The sequence below is a fragment of the Syngnathus typhle genome, linkage group LG11 (genome assembly GCF_033458585.1).
Source record: "Syngnathus typhle isolate RoL2023-S1 ecotype Sweden linkage group LG11, RoL_Styp_1.0, whole genome shotgun sequence".
NCBI lineage: Eukaryota > Metazoa > Chordata > Actinopteri > Syngnathiformes > Syngnathidae > Syngnathus > Syngnathus typhle.
In genome coordinates this window covers 5,464,769-5,487,851 of record NC_083748.1, presented here as the reverse complement: position 1 = coordinate 5,487,851, position 23,083 = coordinate 5,464,769, and the positions used below count along the sequence as shown (strand labels likewise).

Genomic DNA, 23,083 nt, shown 5'->3' with positions numbered 1-23,083 from the left:
TCCCTTGTATATTTATTATAATTAAAGTACTGCAGTAGTATTACATTTCTTAATGATAGATAGTAAACGTACCAGACTATTTCCCATTCTACAAAGGCGCGAGGGGCACAGTGTCAGCTTTCCGAGGACCTTCTTAAAGCGGCGATCAGAGAAATTTTGCTGCTACGACTCAGAAAAGAGAACGTGTAGTCAAGTGTTAGAGATTATTATTTGCGAATTTTCCAACTTTGTGGTTATTTTAAGTGACCCACGGGTAGTCCGTTTTCTTGAATCAGTGCAAAAAATCGGCAGGTGTAAAACTTGGTAGGTGGGCATTATCCTATTTCCCAGCTAGTTAGCTGGCTAGCTAGCTGAAGCGGCTAGATTAGCTAGCTAGCTGACATACGTGAACTCCAGGTCAACCACGTTCCCATTCAGACGTCATATCGGGTAAGTCCTTTCTGTGCTACTGCAGGGTACAATTTCAGACCGCTATGAATTGTGTACCCAACAAAGGATTTTAGTTAGATACGGATGAGTGTCGGACTCTTGGCGCGGGGTAAAAATATTAATTATTATTGATTTGAAGTTGGATTCACTGCGCTTGCTACAAATTCAGGTTAGTGTGCAGCTTCTATCAATTTGCTAAATTGCAATTAGTCTCGAGCCTGTAATCAATTACCTCGGTAATTGGGTACGATCTTCAGGTGATTTCAGCGACTCCTACAATTGGGCAGATTGTTTTCCGACTCACGTCTTGGTCATTTTTCAACATTTTCGCATCAAGATTTTTGCATTGTTAAGTGACCACCAAATTCACGGCTTTAAGGCAAGTTTATTCGTCGAGCACCGTTCATAGACAACGGGGAAACCATAGTGGGGTTAGTTAATGCATAGTTCAAAGTAGGATAACAAAATGCTGAGATGGTCCCATTTAGATGAAATTAAATGCCACATAAACGTCGGGAAATGAGCAAAAATGTTGAACAAGTTTTTCCAAAGTAAAAGCAGAACCTGGTGAATGTTTAATTTGATGCAGACACTTATTTCTTAATTCCTTTCCCAAAAAAATCCTCTCCCAGCGGAGTCACCGCTTGGATCAAAGCTGTGTTTCTGCCATGGACGGTGATGCTTGTATTCAAGAGAAGAATGCAGGTGATTCTGCCGTGGACCAAGTAAAGAAAGAACCGACAGCACCATTTCCACATAGATATACCAAGGTGATGATGGGGGGACACACTTTGTTTGATGCGGTCAAAAGTGTAGCAATGTTTAATTTGTTTGTCAATGTTTAGGAGGAGCTTCTCTTAATAAAAGAGCTACCCATCTCCAACGAAAGGCCAAACTGTCTGTCAGAGAAATATGATAGGTAAGCATGTTATGCGTCTATCTGAGTGTAAAGATATAGTTTATAGAATAGACGCAAACTAATAGAACGGCGGTGAATGTATTTGCAGTCTTTCATAATTCCAAATGTTTTAATCCAGCGACGGCGTCTGGGATCCTGAGAAGTGGCATATCTCAATGTATCCCAACTCGGGGCGTAATTCTCCAATGGAAGGCTTTAAGAAGGAGCATTTGGAGGATAGAGGTCCACTGAAACGAAGAATCCCAGGTACTTTACAAAGGCATCAAGAAATGCTCGGAATATATATAGCTATTGTTAACACTTCTTTGTTCCAATATTCAACACATTTGGAATAAGGTCCGTGTGCTCCATTTTTCTTCAGATCCCCGTGAGAGGTTAAAGGAGGACGACTTGGATGTCATACTGAGCCCACAGCGTCGTAGCTTTGGAGGTGGATGCCAAGGCAATGCTGCTCCTGCAATCCACTCCTCTCGACCTATCAGCCCATTAGAAAATAAGGAGAACGAGACTCTCCGTCTAGGAGGATCACGAAGGATCGGAAGTGGTCGTATCATTGCTGCGCGAGCTTTTGAAAGAGAAGCCCGCCTAGAAAGGGAAAGGGAAAGGGAACGGGATGTCAGAGACTACAAAGACAAAAGATTCAGGGTTGGTTTTCATTGCATTCATCCTAAATCAGACTCACACTGGTGTTGCTATAGTATATTGAGGCTAAATTGGAATGTAGACAACAGAAATATCACTTTGCCTGTTTTTACAGGCCTTCCCATATCTAATAGATACTTCATCTTGCATCAGTACGCAGCCAAAACTAAAATTGCCTTGGTTGTCCCACTGCATCAGCTTGGTCATTGGACTTCTTTTTTTATCTCATGCAGAGAGATTTTGGAGACAAACGTGTGTTTAGTGAACGCAGAAGGAATGATTCTTATGCGGAAGAGGAGCCAGAGTGGTTCTCTGGAGGCCCTACGAGCCAGTCTGAGACGATCGAGCTCATTGGATTTGATGATAAATTATTAGAAGATGATAGACGCAAGTCCAGGCGCTCAAAGAAGAAGACAGAGTCTGTGAAAGAAGGCAAGTGGAAATAATTTCCAATACCATACAGAGTTGCCGTGATGATGTTACTTAGGATTTGCCGTGAATCCATAGAATGTAATGGACAGCCAGAGGAGCAAAATGTGACTGTGCGGCCTTCAGCTGATCAAGAAGTTCCTCACCCTGATGTGCTGCCAGAGCAGTCCACTGGCGACTTTGACTTCAATGAATTTTTCAATCTGGAGAAGACCATGCCAGGACTGGCGTCTGTAAGTACTGGGATGCATTGAGGTGTTTGAACGCACAAAGAGTCTGTCACTCAAAGCTTAAGATTCTTTCATATCACCTTGACTTTTCTTACTGGACCTGAGGTGTTTTTTTTTTTTTTTTTTTAAGTCTCAGTCTTGTAGAATCTAATGACTATGGAAAGCTGCCCTAAATCAAAGTGTGACTTTAGTGTGCGCATCCTTTGCTTGTGTTTGTGGTTTTCCTCTGTCACAATCTGTTTTTTGTTGTTGTTGTTTTTAATAGATGATAGAGGATGTTTTAGGCGAAGGGCCTGCATCAGCAAGCCGCTTCAGTCAGTGGTTCTCCAGCAACGTGAGCCCTTCACGGAGCCGCTCTAGCAGTCTGAGATCCACCCCGCACGAGGAACTGGAAAAACTAGCAGGTTCATTATTTGTTGTTATTTTTTCCCCCCTTTCCCCACCAGCAAGTAATGAGAAAAGTCTTTACTAAACCCCACCCCCCCCTCTTAAAGGGCTTGAAGCCCTTGGCACATCATCTGGCCAAGGCCCTGCCTCATTCTTCACACCCATTCAATCATCAGAATCAAAGGAGAAGGTGGACATACTGGAGCTGTTGCACAAGGCCAAAGTAGACCTGAAGCCTCTTCTCTCCACTCTTTCTCAGAACAAGGCTCGCCTCCGAGAAAACAGTGAGTGTCGCTCCATAGTTCGGCCATACACTACATTTATAATAACAATACCAATGCATCTGACACTGTAGACTTAATGGAAATGCAGTATAGGATAATAAAATTCTTTGTTCCTTTTGGTCATAAATGCCACCTCACTTGTCAGTACCAAAGTCTGCTTTTTATTTTGAAATGCAAAAAAGAAAGTCTCCCCACTCATTCCACTTGATCTTATCGTGTACTTGTCAAGCTATGTGAAGTAACTGGTATTACTTTAATTTCAGCTCACTCTGGAGCAGTGCTGTCCCTGGAGGAAGTGGAGGGGGGAATGAAGGTGATGAAACTGGCCTCAGAACCACAAGTGCCAAAGGTAGCACCTCCGCGGAGAGGAAACGGGACGCCATTCATGGCTGAGCACTTAGAGGAGGCGTTAACGGGTGGTCCCAGTGCTCGTCCACGTTCGCGTGACACAGATATGTCAGCCTTTAATAAACTGGTCAGCAGCATGAAGGCAAGTGGAACTCTGCCAACGCATCCCAAAACCAACTCCAGGAATGTAAGTATTTCTCAAGTACGCTAAATGTTCGCATTAGACTAACAAGTAGGAGCGTGATGAATGGTTCACTGTTGGAGTGAGATGGCAAAATATTGTTTGGCAACTCTTTCAGTGATGTGCATAAATTTGCTTCTTAGCCTGAATTTTCATGGTGTCATTACTGCGTTACATATTTGACAAGAATCTATTCATGCTAATATTTATCTTTCATAACCTAATAAAACTTCTACCTCAAGTTTCACATTGCATGATGCTTATTGGGGTTTGATGTCTATTGAGGGAGGGGGGTTAGGGAATTTGCACATTCACAAATTTAGACTATTTGTGTTTAACTGCAGCAATCTTCAGGGCTGACTGAAGTTTCGATGCCTCCTCAGCAACCGAAAAACATATTCCAGGTATTTGAGATGGCAGTCCTTACACTTATCTGAAGACTTAAAAGCTTTACATACCTGTAAATGTTATCCAGCCCACATTTCTGTTACAAGCTATATCCCTGAATGTGAGTTTTGGTGTCAAATGTGTGTTTTGCAATGTAGGAGCTCTTGGGAGGGCCTGTTCGTAGTCGCTCCCCAGTGTTACTTGGCAACCTTTTGGGCAATTCTGAGGTCTCGGCTCCTCCCAGCTCTCTACATGGTCTGCTGCACAAGGGTCCCTCACCACCGCTCTTCCCCCAGAGGTCACCCTCACCAGACTACTTCAACAGTCGCTTGCAACATCCAGCAGGTAAAAGGTTCTAACATTCTGCTTGTTGTAGAATTGTAACACCATAAAATCGAAATTACTTTTTCTCCAGAAAACATTGTAAGGAAGCCGCATGTGAATCTAGAAATACGTCAAACGTTAGTTGCCACGACTACTAATCGTACTTGTGCTTTTGGCGGTTGGCAAATAGTTTGCGTACATTACCGCCATCCTCTGGCCACTCCCGGTAATGCACCATCATTATTTGAAGTCTGAAAAATGTGGGCATCCTATGTTGTGAACATTGAACCCTCTGGGGGATAATAAATGCATTCATGTTACAGCTAAGACTTTGATGAGACTTGTGTAGAAAGTTAACTACAGTGTTCTAGCCGATTTTGGGGATGGAGTCCGAGAACAAAACTGTTGATGGCTACTTTCTGGGTTGTCCTCTCTCATTTTATCTCAAGGGTTTCCTGTTGGAGCTCAGCCCTTAATACCTGAACAATATGCTGACATGCACAGGTCCATCAGCCCTGCAGCTGCAGCCCAGCATCAGGTAGCATGATGTTTTCCTTAGTGGACCGATTTAATTTTTTGATAGCATCTGTGCTGTGCCACAAATTCAATTATGTACCATTTGTTTTACGAATTGAGTCTCTAACCATCTTTTTTCCATTTAAATCCTTTTTTTTTTTTTTTTGAGGGGTTAAAAAAAAAAAAAAAAACATTCAACTTTTTTTTTTTTGTCTTTGTTAGATGAGACCGCTCTCAATGCCAGTGAATCATGCAGATCTTGAAGCACTAGCATTTCAGCAGGATCTTGCTCTACATGCCCAGCATCAGTTCCCAGCCGGCTACAACAGGCTACCACAGGACAAATCATTTCGAAATCGGTGGGTGATTTCTCACTTGACTTTAAAATGATACAGCAGTACATCAATTCCAGAGGGACCCGTCTCAAGCTGCAGTGAACTTCACAAGCAGCATATTGTAAATTGTTGCAACACATGCTGACAAGTCATTTAACCAAGTAATTAAAAGTCTAGATTAGTTTTACTTGCTTGCTTAGATGTGGTACACGTTTGTTTCAGACCACAGCGTGTTAACCGCTCCCCTGGTCCAGGCTCCCAGCCTGCTGGAAGAAACTCCCCAGGCAGTGCTGTCACCAGTATGGTAAGCATAGGGATTTATTCTTCTAAAAATGTTGTTCCATGCGAGCAAAACAGTATTTCTTTTTTCTCTTTCAACAGCTGTCTCCATCGTTTACGCCCACATCAGTGATCCGCAAAATGTATGCAACAAAAGAGAAAAGCAAAGATGATCCAGCAAGTCGATTAGAGACCAAAGAGGAGGCAGCAGTCCACTCTCAAGATGGTACAAATGAGGACTCATTTGCCTTTCGTCTGAACTAGAGATGACTAAATTTGATGTTCCTCTTACTATTTCAGAGAACCACCTAGAAGCAGTTGAAGGGAATGGCGCCCAGTCTGGTGGTGTCAAGCACTTCTCTCAGACCTTGCCGGGCAAAGATCAGGAGCGACTAAGGCCACTTTCTACCGGACATCATACCACAGCACCGCCAGGACCACCCATGACGTTCCCGCGTTCCATCTACCCGGTCCCGCTGCTATCCCACGTGCCAATGGTGCGCCCGGCTCCTCAGCTCCATCCCAGTGTGGTCCAACGAATGCTGGCACAGGGAATCCAACCCCAGCAGCTTGGCCCAGCACTGGTCCAAGCAGGTAAAGGTTTGCCAAGAACATTCTAAGCTAAGGAGTGAATCTAGTGGATGCTGCACCTCAAAATTTGATCAAGGCTGAGTCTTGCCACTCCCTGTCATTCTCAGGTATATATCCACCACATGTTGACCTTGCGCAACTTCAAGGCTTGCCCCCCGCAATACTGGGCCAAACCCTGTACCCTCTCAGTGCAACGGGGGGGCATCCACCGCTTCTGCCTACCAGAGCAAACAATCAGATGCAGTTGGCAGTGATGCAGCAGCAACTTCAGCAGCAGAGACAAAGTAAGTAAAATGGAATATGATGAATCTGTGTGATTACCTGCCTTTTTGTTTTACTCATCCATTGTGCTCGTGTACTTTGAGCGTAACTGTTCTCCTTGCAGTGCATCAGAGCATCCCAGGTCCATCATCTCAGAGCCAAGGTCCCCATCGAGCGAATGGCCCCCAGCGACATGCAAGTCCCCCTCCAGGCCTAGCCAAGTGGTTTGGATCTGATGTGCTGGATCAGCAACTCCCTTCCATGCCAGCCAAGGTTATAAGCGTAGATGAGTTGGAGTTCCGGCCCTAAGGAACTTAAATACTTTAGTGGACTGTGAAATATATTTTCTCTTTCTCTCCCTGATGGATACATTTAAATGTGAACTTTAGTTTGAAGCCACAGCACACACCTGGGCAGTCATTGAGACTCGAACATTGAAGGCAAAGCTCTTACAGAAAATGTAAGCCGGGCAATGGAGATGTTACTGCAGCAATGTTTTTCTGTTTATTAGTTTCATCTTTTTTTTTTCTCCCTTCATTTTTATTTTGTCCTTCTCGTTTTGTATTGGACTAGTGGTAAATTTGGGAGTAAGTTATGTATATTCACTATTTGTACAGATGATGGGAAGTTAATTTAGTCCCACTGTATATAGCAATGGTTTCCTTTTCTAGGTATAAGGGAGGTGAAACTAAAGTTTAAATGCATCACTAAGAGCTGGTAGCACTCCTTGTAGACTTTCGTTTTCCTCGTGAACCGCACTGAGAGCTATTGCAAGCAATGGATGGGGAGATTTGGTATCTTCTCTTCCTTTCCTAGTGGCTCAGTTGGATAGATGTGATGAGCAGAATCATTTCAGGACTACTCCAAGGGACTGCTGGTTGTGCCTTCTGTGTACATGGTTTTCCCCCCTTTTGTACTGTATCCTCTCCCATCCAAACTGCCACAAGAGGAGGCAGTTTCACAATTACTGGAGGTGTCTGGATTCCGTTTTTTTTTTTGTGCTCTTAAGTTATGAAGCACAGATAGAATTAATAAAAGTTGTGACAAACAGAATGTATGCTTTACTTTCCCTCCCACCAATGTTTAAATCCGTAGGAGTTGTGCAACGTTTTGAACATCTTTCTGCATGACTTAATAGCATGCCCCAATTATGAATGGTATCTCACTTGTGGGATGCAAAATGCATAACTTGCATAGAAAAGAAAGCCTCTGTCTGCTAATTATAGTTTTGTATACGTGGAGTCAACCTCGTTGAGTCAGTTGTTAACCTGTTCTCTCATGAGCGTCCATGGAGAAGAAAATGAGTCATGTGCAAAAAAAAACAACCCAAAAAACAATTCTTAGGTCTAAAATAAATTATTGCAGGGTAATTGATCAACCAAATATTTTACTGGATTTAAATTAATGAGAATTATTTCCAATTTAAAACAAGACTTGTCAACGATTTACTTTTTTAATTGGTTTTACTTATGACCTTGTCTGTTATGGTCTTCCTTGAATTGGATGAAACAATTCGGATCATAATAATGAAACTGGTTGTCCCCATTAAATGTGAATTTTATTTTGTGGGCGGAATTGATGATTTAATCCCTAACATCGTGACGTCGAAACAGCGTCACCTGGATCCGAGCGGGTATCACGATGCAGCTCAGTGCGACATGTCGATTGTCGAGCGGAAAAGCCTCTAAGGTGGACGCTCTGTCGGGGGAGGGGTCTGTCACACAAACAGGAAGAAGAGACCTTCGCATAATCTGCCGACCATCAATAAAAGAAGGAGCGTTATTCATTCTCCTTATTGGCCGGTTTAAGATCATAACAAACGCACGCGTGATAAAGCTTTGTTGCCACACACACGCACACACACACACACACACACACACACACACACACACACACACACACACAAAGAAAACACAAACAGCCCCCCCCCCCCCACCCGTCGAGAAAGCTGGGTCAAAGTGCACAGGAAGCTGGGGGGCTGCCATCTTTAGCCTGCCGCTAATGCTAGCGTAAACGTTAGACGCTACAACGACTGGGCGAAGCGGTCGGTCGGTCGGTTCGGGGGGATTTTGTAGCTAGCTGGCCTCCGCGGCTCCATTGCAAAATTGCAAACTCCGTCCTTTCTCCTCCGAATCCGCCGCTGGATGCATTCGGCATGGAGAAGCTAGCGGAGCCGTCTTGGACCTCTTCGTACACCTACCAGGTGAGCAAGCACAGCGCGGAGATGCTACACAATCTCGACGTCCAGAGGAAAGATGGAGGCAGGTTCTGCGACGTGATCCTGCGCGTCGGCGAGGAGAGCTTCCCCGCACACAAGGCGGTGCTGGCGGCGTGCAGCGAGTACTTTGAGTCGGTGTTCGGCCGCCAGCCGGAGGACGGCGACGCCAGGGAGCTGGAGATGCACACCATCAGTCCCAAAGTTTTCAAAGACATCTTGGACTTCGCGTACACGTCAAGGATTGTGGTGCGGCTCGAGTGCTTCCCGGAGTTGATGACAGCTGCCAAGTTTCTGCTGATGCGCTCGATTATTGAAATCTGCCAGGAGGTCATCAAACAATCCAATGTGCAAATCCTCGTCCCGTCCTCGCGGGGAGGGAACGCCAGCCTTTGCCAGGCCGCCGGGGCGGCTGAGCTTGGATTCCCAGTGGCCCAGCAGCAGGATTTGGTGAACGGGACGGCGCTGGTAGGCTTCGCTAACAATGGACATCAGGTGGATGGGAGCGAAGCCGCAGCCGCTGCCGCCGTGCTACTGGAGGACGCCGCCGAGGGATCGATGCCCATCCTGCAGCCCGTCGGCGGGCTCCCTGTGCCTCCTGAAACAACAACGCTGCACCACGACGTCGTTTCAAAGAGGGGCAGGGGCAGACCCAAGAAGACTGGGGCCTCCGAGGATCCCGTCCACTTCAATCATAACGCGCAAAAAAACATTGTGCTCTTTCCGTGCGGCGCTTGCGGCAAAGCCTTTACGGAAGCCTCCCGTCTGAAAAACCACGAAGCCCAACACGGAGCCAACGTCGGCGGCCGCTCCACGCCGGGCGGCCTGGCTCTGCTGGGCCAGGAAAACGACGCGCAGTTCCACGGAGGGCTGACGCTGGACCATGGCCGCAAGCGCGAGAGGACCCGTCGGCACGTCGGCTGTGACATCTGCGGCAAGGTGTTCCGCGACGTGTACCACCTGAATCGACACAAGTTGTCCCACTCCGGGGAGAAGCCCTACGCATGTCATGTGTGCGGTCTGCGCTTCAAACGCAAAGACAGGATGTCCTATCATGTGCGCTCCCACGACGGCTCCGTGGGCAAACCCTACGTGTGCCAAAGTTGTGGCAAAGGCTTTTCCAGGTCAGTTAGAATTCCACTAGTTTGCTTTGTGTGTGGCCTCAAAATGGTGACTTTGCTAACTTTTGATTGCATGCCTAATTTCGGCCCGTTTGCCATAACGAGGGTAATGTACTCCACTTTACACAAAATGTATATTTTGATCCTCCAGACCAGACCATCTGAATGGACATATCAAACAAGTCCACACAACAGAGAGACCCCACAAGTGCCAGGTGATACCCCAAAAAAAATTCAACCAGAATTGAATAGCTTGACCCTTTTGAAACTGTAAGTTCACGTCTTTTGTTTGGTCTCTTGCAGATTTGTAATGCCTCTTTTGCGACAAGAGATCGCCTCAGGTCACACCTCGCATGTCATGAGGACAAAATTCCTTGCAAAGTTTGCGGCAAGTACCTCCGTGCGGCCTACATGACGGACCACCTCAAGAAACATAGTGAAGGAACACACAACTACTGTGGCATTTGCAACAAAGGTAAGTCATTCATGCCGGGCTGTAAGCTCCTAACTTATGATCAGTGGTACCTAAAAAGCTTTCTGAGGAAAACAGGCCCTGACAAAAACGGATGCAAAATAAAATAGTTGCATTCGAGTTGTTGTTTGTGCTGCAAGCGTCTGCCCTTCTGCGTGTGCGTTAAATTCTTTAATGACAACTCCGTTGGAGTTTACTCTTAAAACCAAATGCACAATGCAAATAAATGCACACATTTTATATTTATACACAGGGTATGTTTCATTTTAGCTAATTTTACAGCGCTAATGCTGGAATCAATGTAAAATTGTATTGGCATGCTAGTAGGATATTAGCATTGACTTCTAGGAGTGCTATTACGACAAAAAAAAAAAAAAAACACGCACAGGCACATACACAAAAGTAATACAATTATACTTAATGGCACTTGTTCTTCCTAATCTGTGAAAAACAAGCTATATGAAGAGAGCTCAGTCACAACTTTCTTGTTTTACTCATGTCAGTGTTTATTCCATGCTTCATGGCACCACACTGCTCCCGAGTGGCCAATAAGCAAATAGTAGGAAAAAGACTAGTTTTTTTTTTTGTTTTGTTTTGTTTTCATTGCTATTATTTGAGTAGAATCTCATTTTACTGGTTGTTCTTTCAAGTTGTTTCCAAATGTTCAAGTTGTTCCGAGGAATTTTTATTTTACCAACACTTATTTCTACATGCTATGGCACGGAATGTGATACCCGAGGTCCCACGGCTGATGTTGCTCCTTTTTTTCTGATGAAGAAAAAAAGAGTAGGGTTATTCATGTGATGCTTAATAAACTGAGGAATGCCAATGTAAAATTGTACAAGCCGACCGAGGCGACCATCCCGCGAGCTGCAGTGGCTGGTCATCCGGAATGAAGCAGTGGTGTGATCACTTCAGTTTTCTTGCCATTGTTTGATTCCACGAGTTGTTCTATTCTCAAGAAGCAGTGTTGCATTTCTCCTCTATACACGAGTCCCTTATTTTTCCACATTTCCTCTGGATGGTTCTCTCCAATCACTGCTGGTGTTGTGCTCAAAGCAGTCGCGATGATCTTGGGCCGGCCATCGCCCGTCTCTGTCGAGGCCTCCGCTTTGCAATCGACTGCCTTGTTTGTGCTCTTCCTGGTCGCAGGTTTCTCCACTGCCTCCTATCTTAAGGTGCATACAAAGACACACCATGGCTCCTCACTGCCATCCTCTGGCGCGTTGCACCCATTCCCTGAGCCAAGCGGGGAACTACAGATGCACAACGGCACCCCTTACCACATGGGACGCCAGTGCTCAGTGGAAGGCAAGCAGTCGCCCGGCCCAAGCATTCATGTGTCTGCCTTTCAACTGGCTGTGTTGCTTTATTTTATTTATTTATTTATTTTATATCAAATGTGCTGCTACGTCTTTGTGTTTTGCTTAAAACACAAGCGCACATCGGCCATCTGTGCTGCTCCAAGCTTCTCATTCACTGTGTGCGTGCGTTGATCGGCTATCTGTGCGACATCATTTTGGATTGTCACAGACGGCTTTTTCTTCCTGTTGTCACAGCCGGCAGTTAATTCAGTTCTTTGCACCTTCTTTTGGACATGGCTTCTCAATAACCATGTGGAGAGTTTGGATGTCTGTGTGTTGGGCATGGCCATGGCTGCATTGTCGCTCGGTTGGTCCATTTCTGGCTTGTCCACGAGGCGCATTGTTGCATGTTTTGTGGTACTATGGTTTGTTTGCCCTGGTTTCATTGGGGCAAACCTCGGGAAAAATAAAATAAGACTACATTGACCGACATGTGGCAAAAATGAATGGCAAGACATCCATTTGATGAGACAAAATTAGAGAACATATTTATTGAGCTTATCCTCAAATGGTGGCCTGCCTCGCACTTAATCTGTCCACGCAAACGTACCACCTCAAATAAATGCCATAGAGAAAAATAAGAAACAATTCAAATGTCTTAAGTGGTGTCATTTGGATACGTGTCATTGGAAGAAAAAGTAAATATAGTCAAATCAGCATCATCCAATAAGATTGCCAGCGGGCTTGTCTGTTTCGACCATGCTGTTCAGCCAGGTAACTTTTATTATTTGGAGTCATGCGGGAACTTAGATGAGAGATGGTTGTTTGCTGCTGCATCATTCAAAAGAGCTTGTCTTCTAGCATGCTCCTGGCACGTGCATGTTCGTTATGGGATGCAAATAATGTCACGGTTACATCCCAAGTGTGGCAAGTCTCTTACAGACAGGGCTTCGTTGTTGATTGATGATCACAGAAGCATCTATGGAAATAGACTCTGGAGGGGTTTTATTGTGATGGGAAAATTTTGAATTCCCCATCGAACACATCAGAAGGTAATTGTGTTTCTGTGCTGTCTGCTGGCCTGTTATGTCTCTTCTCCCTCTTCCTGGATGGGTGCTTTTGTAGATGCCAGTCAGCAGCTGGTACTCTCCCCGCACGAGGCAGGGGCTCGCTTTCATGGTCTCTCTGGACTTCAAGTTCTACCCCAGGCTGGTCCGCAGCCTGAGCTGCTTGTAGGAAAGCCAGGCGGGACTCCGTATTTCTGGGAGTGTCGCTCTGGTGGGGTGCCCGCTTTCCCCATCCATGGGCCTGCTGCAGGTCAGTACAGTCCAGCAGGTGGTGGGTGGGGCGGGTGCATGATACTTAACTTATTTCCCGCTAACAAGTGAAGCGTGGAGAGTCTCTGTCACCGAAATCACCAAAGGCCTCTTACCCTACACTTGTCATTTACCTATCCGTTTCTTTATATTATTATAATAAAGCTACATTGGCAAGGGCGGTCTGTGTTGTTCAAGGTCAATTAAAAAGAAAAATAGTTATGTATGTCGTGTCACAAATATTGCTACCAAGATTCTGCTGCAGAAATTTGGTATGTGAGAGGCTCAATCGCCAAGGGTGTGGCTGAGAGTTGGCGTCTATGATTTGTTCACACTTGGAATCGAACAGAATTGCGTTGGGTCGCGTTGTGCGGCTGCCGAGGCGCGCGGTTTGATGGCTCATCTGACGACTGTTGTGAAACAAAATTCACGAAATGTTAATTTCGACTCGTGTTTGTTTTGACAAGAGCATTTTTCCTCCCAGAGGAATAATTGTCCTATTTTCTGTAAGGAATTAAATATCTACTGATTCCTGTGGTAGTTGATGCTGGGACAAAAATCTTTCAAAACTTGTATGGATCAAGAGAAGGGAACAAAAGACAAGCAAAATTAGTTTTGAATTGAATTGTCATTTGTTTTTTTGCTGTAAGCCAAGGGGAAAAGACTTTATTTGATCGTATCCCACAGCCTTAATAAAATGCATAGGGTACCCGACTGAACTGAAGCCGGATGGAAAATTTCCCACTTGCTAATCGTTTTGTCTCAACGAGACTATTTTGTAAACCAGTCGTCCTAATTTACTCCTCTCTCCAACCCCCGTCTCCTTCCCACCTCTTTCTCACCCCGCTTCCTTTCTATCTTAGACGGGCAGGGAAACGACGGGAAATGTCCTCATCTGGAGTCGGAAGAATCCGATCCTTCATTCGGGGAACTTTCCAACTGTGATGAAATGAAATCTCCACACAAATCAGAGCTGGAGATCCCCTCGCTGGCCTGCAACGGAACCTCTGCGGGGGCTTTGGGCTCTCCGGAGGGTCCCAAAGCCAAGACGGACCCTGAGAAGAAATTCAACTGCAGCATCTGCGGTCAGGCCTTCCGCACCAGGTCCTACCTCAGGAAACATCAGCACAGAGTACACAAAACCCCCAGGGCCCAGTCAGGGTCCGCTTCGGGTTTGAGCGAGCTGGCCCCCTTCTCGCCGCAGCAGAGCATGTCCCTGCTGGAGTCGTTCGGCTTCCAGATCGTCCAGTCGGCCTTCGCCTCCTCATTGGTGGACGCCGACGCGGGTCAGAGCGGGGTGGACTTTGGTGGAAAGTGACGCGCATGCTTGGCTTCTAGTGTTCCCTATCCCAGCGCACCCAAGTTGCTCCGTGTTTGACAGTAACCTCAAGACTACTCTTGCTTAATGTGTATATTTTTGCCAGACTGCCATATGATTCCTACTTTTTCTACTTTTTCAGAGTACGAAACGTGCATACACCGTGTTGTAACGATCTTTATAACGAGAAGACATGAAGGCGATCTCTTCTTTGTATCTTGGAGGAAGTTTCGTTTGTTTTGATTGTTCATCCAGCTTTCTTAGCCGCACGTGACGAATGGACGGATGCGCCCGAATCGCTCGCTAATTCCTCTGAAACCATCTTGGCCTTCAGAGCAATGGACGACGCGTAAGTGTGTATTCACGTTGCTTCGTTTTCCAGACAGGATTGTTCAATCAACGGCAGATTCCAAAATCGGAATCCGCTCAATGCAAGCTAACACATCATTGGTCACGTTAGTCACCAAGAGAAGCGAAGCACCGACAGAAGACGAAAGTCAAAGGCACTTTTTAGTTTGCGTTTCACATTTGCGTTTAAATCTGAACGTCTTTTGCTTAAACAAATCATGAATGAGGTTGTGGAAGATTTTTTTCTTTTTTTTTTTTTTTTAGATGAAGTGACAAAGCATGCAATGGTCTTTTAAGACGGAGGGCACGAAAATGTTAACCCTCGAAACACCCCTGTTGGCAATTGTGTTCCCCAAATCTTTTGTGTTCAATCCTTGTGTATTCACTGAACGGGGGACCCAGGTCAGGTAGATTATCATTTATATATTTTATGAAATGTAGATTCTATTTTATTAACTTATTTAAGCCCTCGCTTTTGGGTGCCGTCTCGTTTCTTTGCGTGCGTAAATGTTTTGGTTTCTCAATTTTGAAACTCTCGTAAGTTATGTTTTAGGAGATGTGTGTGTGGATGTGTGTGTTAATTGATCAAGGAGCACCTGGACCGATCACAAACAAGTGAGCCGTCTTTTTCGTATGTAACATTCCTCCAAAACGTCTCTGCTGTATCGGGGATATTTGAACGAGCTCCTGCTCAGACGGGAAGGAAGAACATTTTCTCACGTTTTTGAGTTCCGTTTTGTTTTTCTGTCTCCATTGACCAACATGTTTGTCTCACCATGTATAGTGCGTGTGTTCCATCTCCTACGTTCTGTTTTGATTAGAGAGTAACTGATTCTATATTATTTATGATTATATATAGTGAATTGTAACAACTGTATATACACCATCCATATGCACATTTTATAAATATATATAAATATCGAACCAACCAATGAGGTTTGTAACCGGTGGACCTGTACATAAGCAGATTGTTTTGGTTTTGTCCGTTGTCCTGTTGTGCTAGGAGCTTGTTAAGTTATCTTGCGTTACGTCTTTGGCTGAGTCAATCAACTACGTGCGAGCTCATCGCATAGCGCTTTTTATTTGTCATTTTCTCGTGAGCCACTCTGCCATCGAAGGCTTGTGTTGTCATTTGAGGACAAAGTGAATTTGCTTTCACTCACATTGGTACTTCTTTGTAAAAGATGTTTTGTTTTCCTTTAAATCTTCGGCTTTCTTCTTTCGGTCTGTTGCAAAGTGCCTTCCACATACTGATTGTGCACAGCAGTGGATTTAAAGGTTGTCTTTTGGAGAATTGTACCGTGACTTGCATTGGGACTTTTTATTTTTTACAAAATACACAGAAAATGTACAGTATCTCAACTTGGTATTCCTATATGGTTACATACAAAACAAAACACGCATACAAAGAAAAAAAGCTTTTAAAATGTGCGCTACATGGTTTGTTATAACGTCTTTGGACATATTTCAGTATAAGCAGCATACTTTTCTACAGTATAAATCTTTGTTTTTGTACTCTGTTATTCAGTCTCTTGTTGCCAGAGAGACAAGGATCCAATAAATTGCAATGGAAAAGCCCTTGACATTGACACTGTTATTAATATATCCTTATATGATCCCACAAAGTTTCATTAAAACACTAAGCTAGCTGTTTGACAGATTTATCAGGAGACATTTTGTTTGTCCACACATTCTAGGAGTTTTAAACATTTGGTACAACTAATCTGACAAGTTGCTGACAGGACACACACACACGCGATTTGAATTAACTACATGAAAAAAAATACAACTTGTTACTATGCAGAAGCCGTCTCATACAAATACAAGTATAACGCAAAATATTTGATTGGCTTTTGTTTAAAACACAAAGCAGAACAGCCGAGATAAATAAACATATTTAAAAAGATCATGATTTTCAGTCCTCATTGAAACGGATAGTGTGTGGACATTTATACTAGGTGACTGATTCACAATTTGGTTTTGTCTGATATCAGAGATTAAATAAAGAAAACCAACTGGCTGATTGATTTGTTTTAATTGAGAGGGAAAAAAAACAGCAAAAGCATTTCACTAGCTGACCAGGAGATGGCGACAGCGTGGCATCTGAAGACCATGGATTGTTTGTTCTGCTATAGCCTAGGTGACTGATTCACAATTTGGTTTTGTCTGATATCAGATATTAAATATAGAAAACCAACTGGCTGATTGATTTGTTTTAATTGAGAGGGAAAAAAAACAGCAAAAGCATTTCACTAGCTGACCAGGAGATGGCGACAGCGTGGCATCTGAAGACCATGGATTGTTTGTTCTGCTATAGCCTAGGTGACTGATTCACAATTTGGTTTTGTCTGATATCAGATATTAAATAAAGAAAGCCAACTGGCTGATTGATTTGTTTTAATTGAGAGGGAAAAAAAACAGCAAAAGCATTTCACTAGCTGACCAGGAGATGGCGACAGCGTGGCATCTGAAGACCATGGATTGTTTGTTCTGCTATAGCCTAGGTGACTGATTCACAATTTGGTTTTGTCTGATAATAGATATTAAATAAAGAAAACCAACTGGCTAATTGATTTGTTTTAATTGAGAGGGAAAAAAAACAGCAAAAGCATTTCACTAGCTGACCAGGAGATGGCGACAGCGTGGCATCTGAAGACCATGGATTGTTTGTTCTGCTATAGCCTAGGTGACTGATTCACAATTTGGTTTTGTCTGATAATAGATATTAAATAAAGAAAACCAACTGGCTAATTGATTTGTTTTAATTGAGAGAAAAAAAAACATCAGCAAAAGCATTTCACTAACTGACCAGGAGATGGCGACAGCGCGGCATCTGAAGACCATGGATCGTTCTGCTATGCCGGTTTAAAAAAAAAAAAAAAAACGTAATTAGCTAGGGGTCAAAGGTCAAAGTTTACGGTTCAAAGTTCACCCAGGGGTCAAAGGTCGGTTCAAAGTTCACGGGGTCATGTGCACATTTTCGATTTTTAACTAGAGTTGAAAGTTCAGGGTTCAAAGGTCACCCAGGGGTCACCAAGGGGTCACCACGGGGTCACCGCGGGGTCACCGCGGGTTCAAAGTTCAGGGTTCACTTTTTTTTTTTTTTTTTTTTAGGTTAACCTTTATTTAACCCAGTGCTTCTCAATTATTTTCTGTTACGCCCCCCCCCTAGCAAGAAGAAAACTATTTGCGCCCCCCCTCCCCACCGTGACTATCCTAACTTGTCTTGTAAGTCGTAAAATGTTGCACTGTCGCAAACGTGACAGAAGTAACAATGAGAGCGCCACTGCCCCCTGCTGTAGTAAACGCGCAATTACACTTTATTCTAGTACTGCCAAAAAAAAAGCCTGTTCCCCAGGGTCACACGCGCCCCCCCAGGAATAGCACCGCGCCCCCCAAGGGGGGCGCGCCCCACTATTTGAGAAGCACTGATTTATACTAAGTTATTATTTTACCTACCTATCGACCAGCGATGTCAAGAAAACAAAACAATTCAATGTTCATCCACTAGAGGGCAGAATGTACAAATACCCTGTTGCTCTTCATGCAAACTGAACAATCCGACAACATGATAAAGCCTGTCCTCCACCCCATCCACCATACAATATCATTTTACTTACGCACACAAATACACACTTCTGCAGTAGACTTATCTGAACACAGAATAAAGTTCTATTAGATTAAATTTCACCAGGCAGTGGATGGACACACTTCGCCCATCTGATACTGAATCTGACTGCTGTGCGCTTCCTCATTTTTAAAGTTGAGCACGTGGAATTCGCCAGTGATGGCTGATAACGACTTGCCCTTGGTCTCCGGCAGGAACAGGCCAACATACAGCGCAGAGAGCAGACACACAGACCCGAAAGGCACGAAACAACACTGGCGTGCTGTGCTCTGTGAAACAAAACCCAGATTTGATTAAGTGCGTCATTGAGCATTACAGTAACTCTAAGTGGGTATATACATATGTAATGTTCCAGATTTTTTTTACTATTCAAACTCTATTAAAGGAGATGAAGTCTGTCATACTACTACTTTGGTGCTACACGTGAAAGCGTATTGTCATAAAGTGATTTGGGCTGGGCGACCAAATGCAGCTTGGACCAGGCAGGGTTTATTGGAGAACTCAAAAGACAGACTATAAGAAGCTCGACTAGGGACGAGAATAACTGAACAAAAAGACAAGATAAAGACGAAATAAAGACAAGTACGACAACGAGAGATGCAAACAATCAGAAAGGGGAGTGAGGGGCAGACAGGACTTATATACGCGACAGGTAACGAGAGGCAGGTCACTGTGATTAGTACATAGATTGAGAGTAGACACAGGAAGGGAGGGGGGAGCACACAAACCCTGACAGAATGAATGACAACCTACACATGATGGACTGACCGGGGGCGAGTTGTGACACGTATAGGAATGGGCTTTCTGTCAATAATAATAATAATAATATCTTTCAATACTTTAAATCTTGCAATAAATAAACTAATAAAATCAATGCGAAAAAAAAACCCAAAACAGCTCATCCATAATTCTGAATTGTGCGATATTAATAAGGGTCAGGTTACACTACTGTATCGTAACAATGGTGAAACAAATGTACCCTACCACTAGAAATGGAAAGATCATTCCCACGACGAAGAGATTGAGCCACATCATAGAGCCGGCGATCATGTAGGCCGCCGGCCGAGCAGTTTGGTTGAAGATCTCTGTGGGCAGGATTCCAGTCACACCAGCTAGAAGTGGACACAAACAAGATATTAGACATAACATGAATCAAAAACAGTCAGGACATTTCCTTATCATTCCTAATAATTGTCTAGGGTTGAAATATTGAATTTAATCCATCAAATATCAACAATAGCTACTGTATGAGAGGGCTACTTTGCTTAAGGTTTCATGCTTCTACCACTATTAGGTGTCATTTCCACAGACCTGGTCCAATGCCAAAGCTGAGGATGTAGGTGAAGATGCAGGTCATGCTCAGGTAAGGCATCCAGGATATTAAGTGCTTTTGTGATGTCACAGTGTGCACAGTCAATGTTAAGTAAGGCCATGTGAACACAGAAAGAGAACATCACATCTGGTCTGACTTGGACAGTTCTACACACTGGCATATCAACAGGGGTGTGTAGACTTTTGGTTATATCCACTACATGCACTGAGCATTTACATGTAAGTTGAGTACCTCAAAAGACAAAGCAATGGTGAAGACAACAGCCCAGACGGTCATGAGGATATAGCCTCCCGTCAGCATGAACCTCCGACCTTTGCGCTCGATCAGCAGGTTCTGAAATCATGTCATATCAGGACTACAATCCGCGCTCTCCTGCGGCTAAAATACACAACGGCTCTCAATGTGATTCTGCGCAACTCGACACCACCACAAGGCGAGGAGAATTCTATACAGCAACACTTGAGACAAACTACTCTTCTGTGCAGCTCTTATGTAAGCGACTTACACACATGATGCAGGCTGTGAACTCACACGTGCCCGTGCCGATTGTGACATACTGGATTTGCTCGTTTGATATTCCAGCTTCTTTGAAGACATAGGATGCATAGAAGTAGATCTAGAAGACAGACAGGAACATGACTTTTAGAAGATGAGAACGTAAAGAAAGATATAAACTACTGTATACCATTTAAAAAAACTAATACAAATGAATAATGTGAGTCTGAAATGCATACAAAGGGTTCACTCCTTCCTAAGTTTATTACATAAGTCTGTTAATACTCTCATCTTTAAATCCATCAAGTATGCAGTTAAACTGAAGGCAACTTGTGGCCAAGGGAATTAAAACGTACTGCTGTCACGGATCGGAATGGAGCAGCTGTTTAATAGAAATGAACTTACCTGTATGTGTTGCCATTCACATTTTTATGCATCTTTTAATTTTTAATTTGGAAATGCAAAACCCACCACCAGATCGTCTCAAATTTCCAATCAACTCTTCAACTTGCTTGTAAGGATACAGTAGCCACAACATCTGACCCAGCACGCTGGTGTCACCGACACCACTACTGCAGACTTCTAGAACATTCATAAAGGTCATACCGAGTCGTTGCCGCACAGCTGCATGGCGCTGCTGATGACCATGATGGAGATGAGCTGCCAGCGCACGGAGCGGTCACGGAAAAGCTCCCATGGCCCGCAGGGCTTCATGCCTTTGGTTTCGGCTTGTTCCTCGAGGATCTCAGCCAGTTCGCTGCTCTCGACCTCACAGCCATGCAACCGCCGTAAAGCTGTGGAGTAGCGAGACCACCGAATCGGGAAAGTTTGATGAACTGTATGTTATTTTCAAGCATGTACTAACCATTGATGCAGGCCTCCTTGTCCCCCCTGTCGATGAGTAAGTATCTGGGGCTTTCTGGGAACCAGGGCAGGGTAAGGAGCTGAATCAAGCCAGGGATAGCGTTACTGGCAAGAAGATACTGCCAACATGATTCACTGCCCAATATCTCTCTAGAAGTGAAAGATCCCGTGTTAGTATATTCACATGATTTAATTCCAAACATCCATTTTCTTTTGTGCTTGGGACAGACATGGTCAGCACGCTGCTTTAATCATTATTATTGCTCCTCTTGTTACTTTTCTTAATCCTCACCTGAGTCCCACTACTTGTCCTAATACAACTCCAAAGGATGTAAAAACTGCAGAGGACAAGGACACAGCCCCTCTGAGATGCTTTGGTGCACTTTCTCCAAAATACATGGGTTGCACATTCATGCTGATTCCTGCAAGAAAGACAGAAGCCTCTGGAGTGTTCTGTTCTTTCACGATGAGCAACGAGACACTATATAACAAACCTGCATTTATTCCAATCAGGACACGTGACAAAATGATCATTTCAATAGATCGGGCAGCTCTACTTGTCAAAGCCAAGAGAGCACCGCTTAGGAGGAAAATGTTGTTGAGCAGCAGGCATTTTTTCCTTGTAAAATAAAAAAAAAGAAAGAAAAAAGATTAAATGAAATGATGATTCTGAGGCTCTAGGTTCTGTGGTTGTTACCTCCCGAAGCAAATGGACATGGGCCCCGCGATGATAGCCCCCACAAGACCACCGAGTGAGAAGATGGAGACGATGATGGTCCACACCAGAGTCACCTGGAAGTCCTCCAGCTGGATGGCCCAGCGCTCCCTGAAGGTCTCATTGATGAAGGTCTGTATGAACTGCAAGAAGAGGTTACGCTTCAGCACTCATCATTGTTTGGATATAATATTAAGTATTGACTATACTGCATTAAGATGCTCTAATATTTTATTATTTTAACTTTTTTTTTTAATTGAATTTGAAATTAGAAGTTGTGAAGTATGTTGAGAGCCCACTATATATATAAATGTAGTATTGTACAATTCATGTTAAGTAGTAATCTGGTGATAAAATAAAAAAATAAATTAAATTAAATTAAATTAAACTATACATAAGGAGCTTTGGGCATTTTTTAAAGAAGGAATAAACTGACAGTATTAGGTGCATTCATGATAGCCAGGTTGTATCCATACTGGAGAGTTCCTCCAATGGCTGCAGATGCAACCATGAGCACCAATGTCAAAGAGCTGCCCTGTAATACACAAAATTAGATACACACTTTTACATATTTTGCAGGAAAGTTGACGCACACACTTGCATATTGGTCTACGTTATAGTCATAAATAAAATAGAATGATCATATACTTTTGAAATTATTTATTTGGCTCGTTAAAATAATATGATGACGTAACAATTACGAGTTGGGAGCTTTTCTTTGAGCACTTAAACAATGCTCCACAAACATTCGAAAAATTCTTAAATAATCAATGGTTGATTTTTGTTAATTTATTTACCTTTTGTTGCGCATCGTGCGACATCTTGGTCAAGTCAAAGTAGTCCCCGGTTAGTCGGTTCGGTCCAACTCCAAGCAATCAGGTACCGAAGGAGGCTTTACTCCTTTCCCCGGTGACGTCAGCCGCAGGGCGCGTGGTCTGTCCACTACAGAACTATGGTGTTTATTTTGTGTCAATAAGTTGAAATGCAAGCAAAACATAGACTACACATTTGGATTTCACACAAAATCCTTTTGGCTTCACTTTACTGCATATTATAGTGTGGTCCATGTTAAATCTGTAGTGACATACTAGATCCACATGGTGTCACTGTTGCTAAATCTGTAGTGACATATTAAATCCACATGGTGTCACTGTTTTCCTTCCTTTCCTTTCCACTCGAACGCATTGTAAATAGATAAGCGTCACATCTCAAATTCGGGATCATTTTGGAATCATTTCTGAAGTATATATAATTGTTAATATTTCTTTACTGCCTTAGTTTGTGTGTTTCTTCTAAAGTTTATATTTTAGCCTTTTATTTAATACGAAAAAAGGAAAACTAGGCTCATATATTCCACAAGTTCTGCTGGAATAATTTTTATGATTATTTTTTATTATGAATTATAGAGCTGT

The 23,083-nt window shown here is 43.6% G+C and overlaps 3 protein-coding genes across 5 annotated transcripts; 2 read left to right on the top strand and 1 right to left on the bottom strand.

Annotated features, from left to right (window-relative positions):
- Positions 1-95: 95 nt before the first annotated feature.
- Positions 96-7,595, top strand: eif4enif1 (eukaryotic translation initiation factor 4E nuclear import factor 1). Of its 2 annotated transcripts, none has more exons than XM_061291363.1 (19): positions 96-429; positions 1,062-1,199; positions 1,275-1,348; positions 1,467-1,594; positions 1,710-1,993; positions 2,224-2,422; positions 2,498-2,652; positions 2,915-3,053; positions 3,213-3,320; positions 3,584-3,855; positions 4,194-4,253; positions 4,395-4,581; positions 5,010-5,098; positions 5,299-5,435; positions 5,634-5,715; positions 5,793-5,916; positions 5,991-6,284; positions 6,389-6,565; positions 6,667-7,595. In XM_061291363.1, the coding sequence occupies exons 2-19, from the start codon at positions 1,098-1,100 to the stop codon at positions 6,849-6,851; spliced, it is 2,796 nt and encodes a 931-aa protein (XP_061147347.1). In that variant the 5' UTR covers positions 96-429; positions 1,062-1,097; the 3' UTR covers positions 6,852-7,595. The 2 variants fall into 2 exon arrangements, with proteins under 2 accessions (XP_061147347.1, XP_061147346.1); XM_061291362.1 differs by having other exon boundaries at positions 3,144-3,320.
- An 878-nt stretch (positions 7,596-8,473) lies between these two features.
- patz1 (POZ/BTB and AT hook containing zinc finger 1) lies at positions 8,474-16,219 on the top strand. 2 transcript variants are annotated; one of them, XM_061291804.1, is made up of 6 exons: positions 8,474-9,881; positions 10,030-10,093; positions 10,182-10,353; positions 11,503-11,661; positions 12,780-12,971; positions 13,834-16,219. In XM_061291804.1, exons 1-6 carry the CDS (start codon positions 8,698-8,700, stop codon positions 14,286-14,288), a joined length of 2,226 nt encoding a protein of 741 aa, XP_061147788.1. In that variant the 5' UTR covers positions 8,474-8,697; the 3' UTR covers positions 14,289-16,219. The 2 variants fall into 2 exon arrangements, with proteins under 2 accessions (XP_061147788.1, XP_061147789.1); XM_061291805.1 differs by lacking the exons at positions 11,503-11,661; positions 12,780-12,971 and having other exon boundaries at positions 8,478-9,881.
- Positions 16,220-17,810: 1,591 nt separating this feature from the next.
- On the bottom strand, positions 17,811-22,570 carry slc2a11a (solute carrier family 2 member 11a). Its single transcript, XM_061291806.1, has 12 exons — positions 22,469-22,570; positions 22,108-22,206; positions 21,654-21,814; positions 21,451-21,575; positions 21,249-21,378; positions 20,958-21,106; positions 20,699-20,886; positions 20,103-20,213; positions 19,829-19,930; positions 19,576-19,651; positions 19,249-19,376; positions 17,811-18,533 (listed from the first exon to the last, which is right to left on the bottom strand). Exons 1-12 carry the CDS (start codon positions 22,490-22,492, stop codon positions 18,324-18,326), a joined length of 1,503 nt encoding a protein of 500 aa, XP_061147790.1. The 5' UTR covers positions 22,493-22,570; the 3' UTR covers positions 17,811-18,323.
- Between the last annotated feature and the right edge of the window lie 513 nt (positions 22,571-23,083).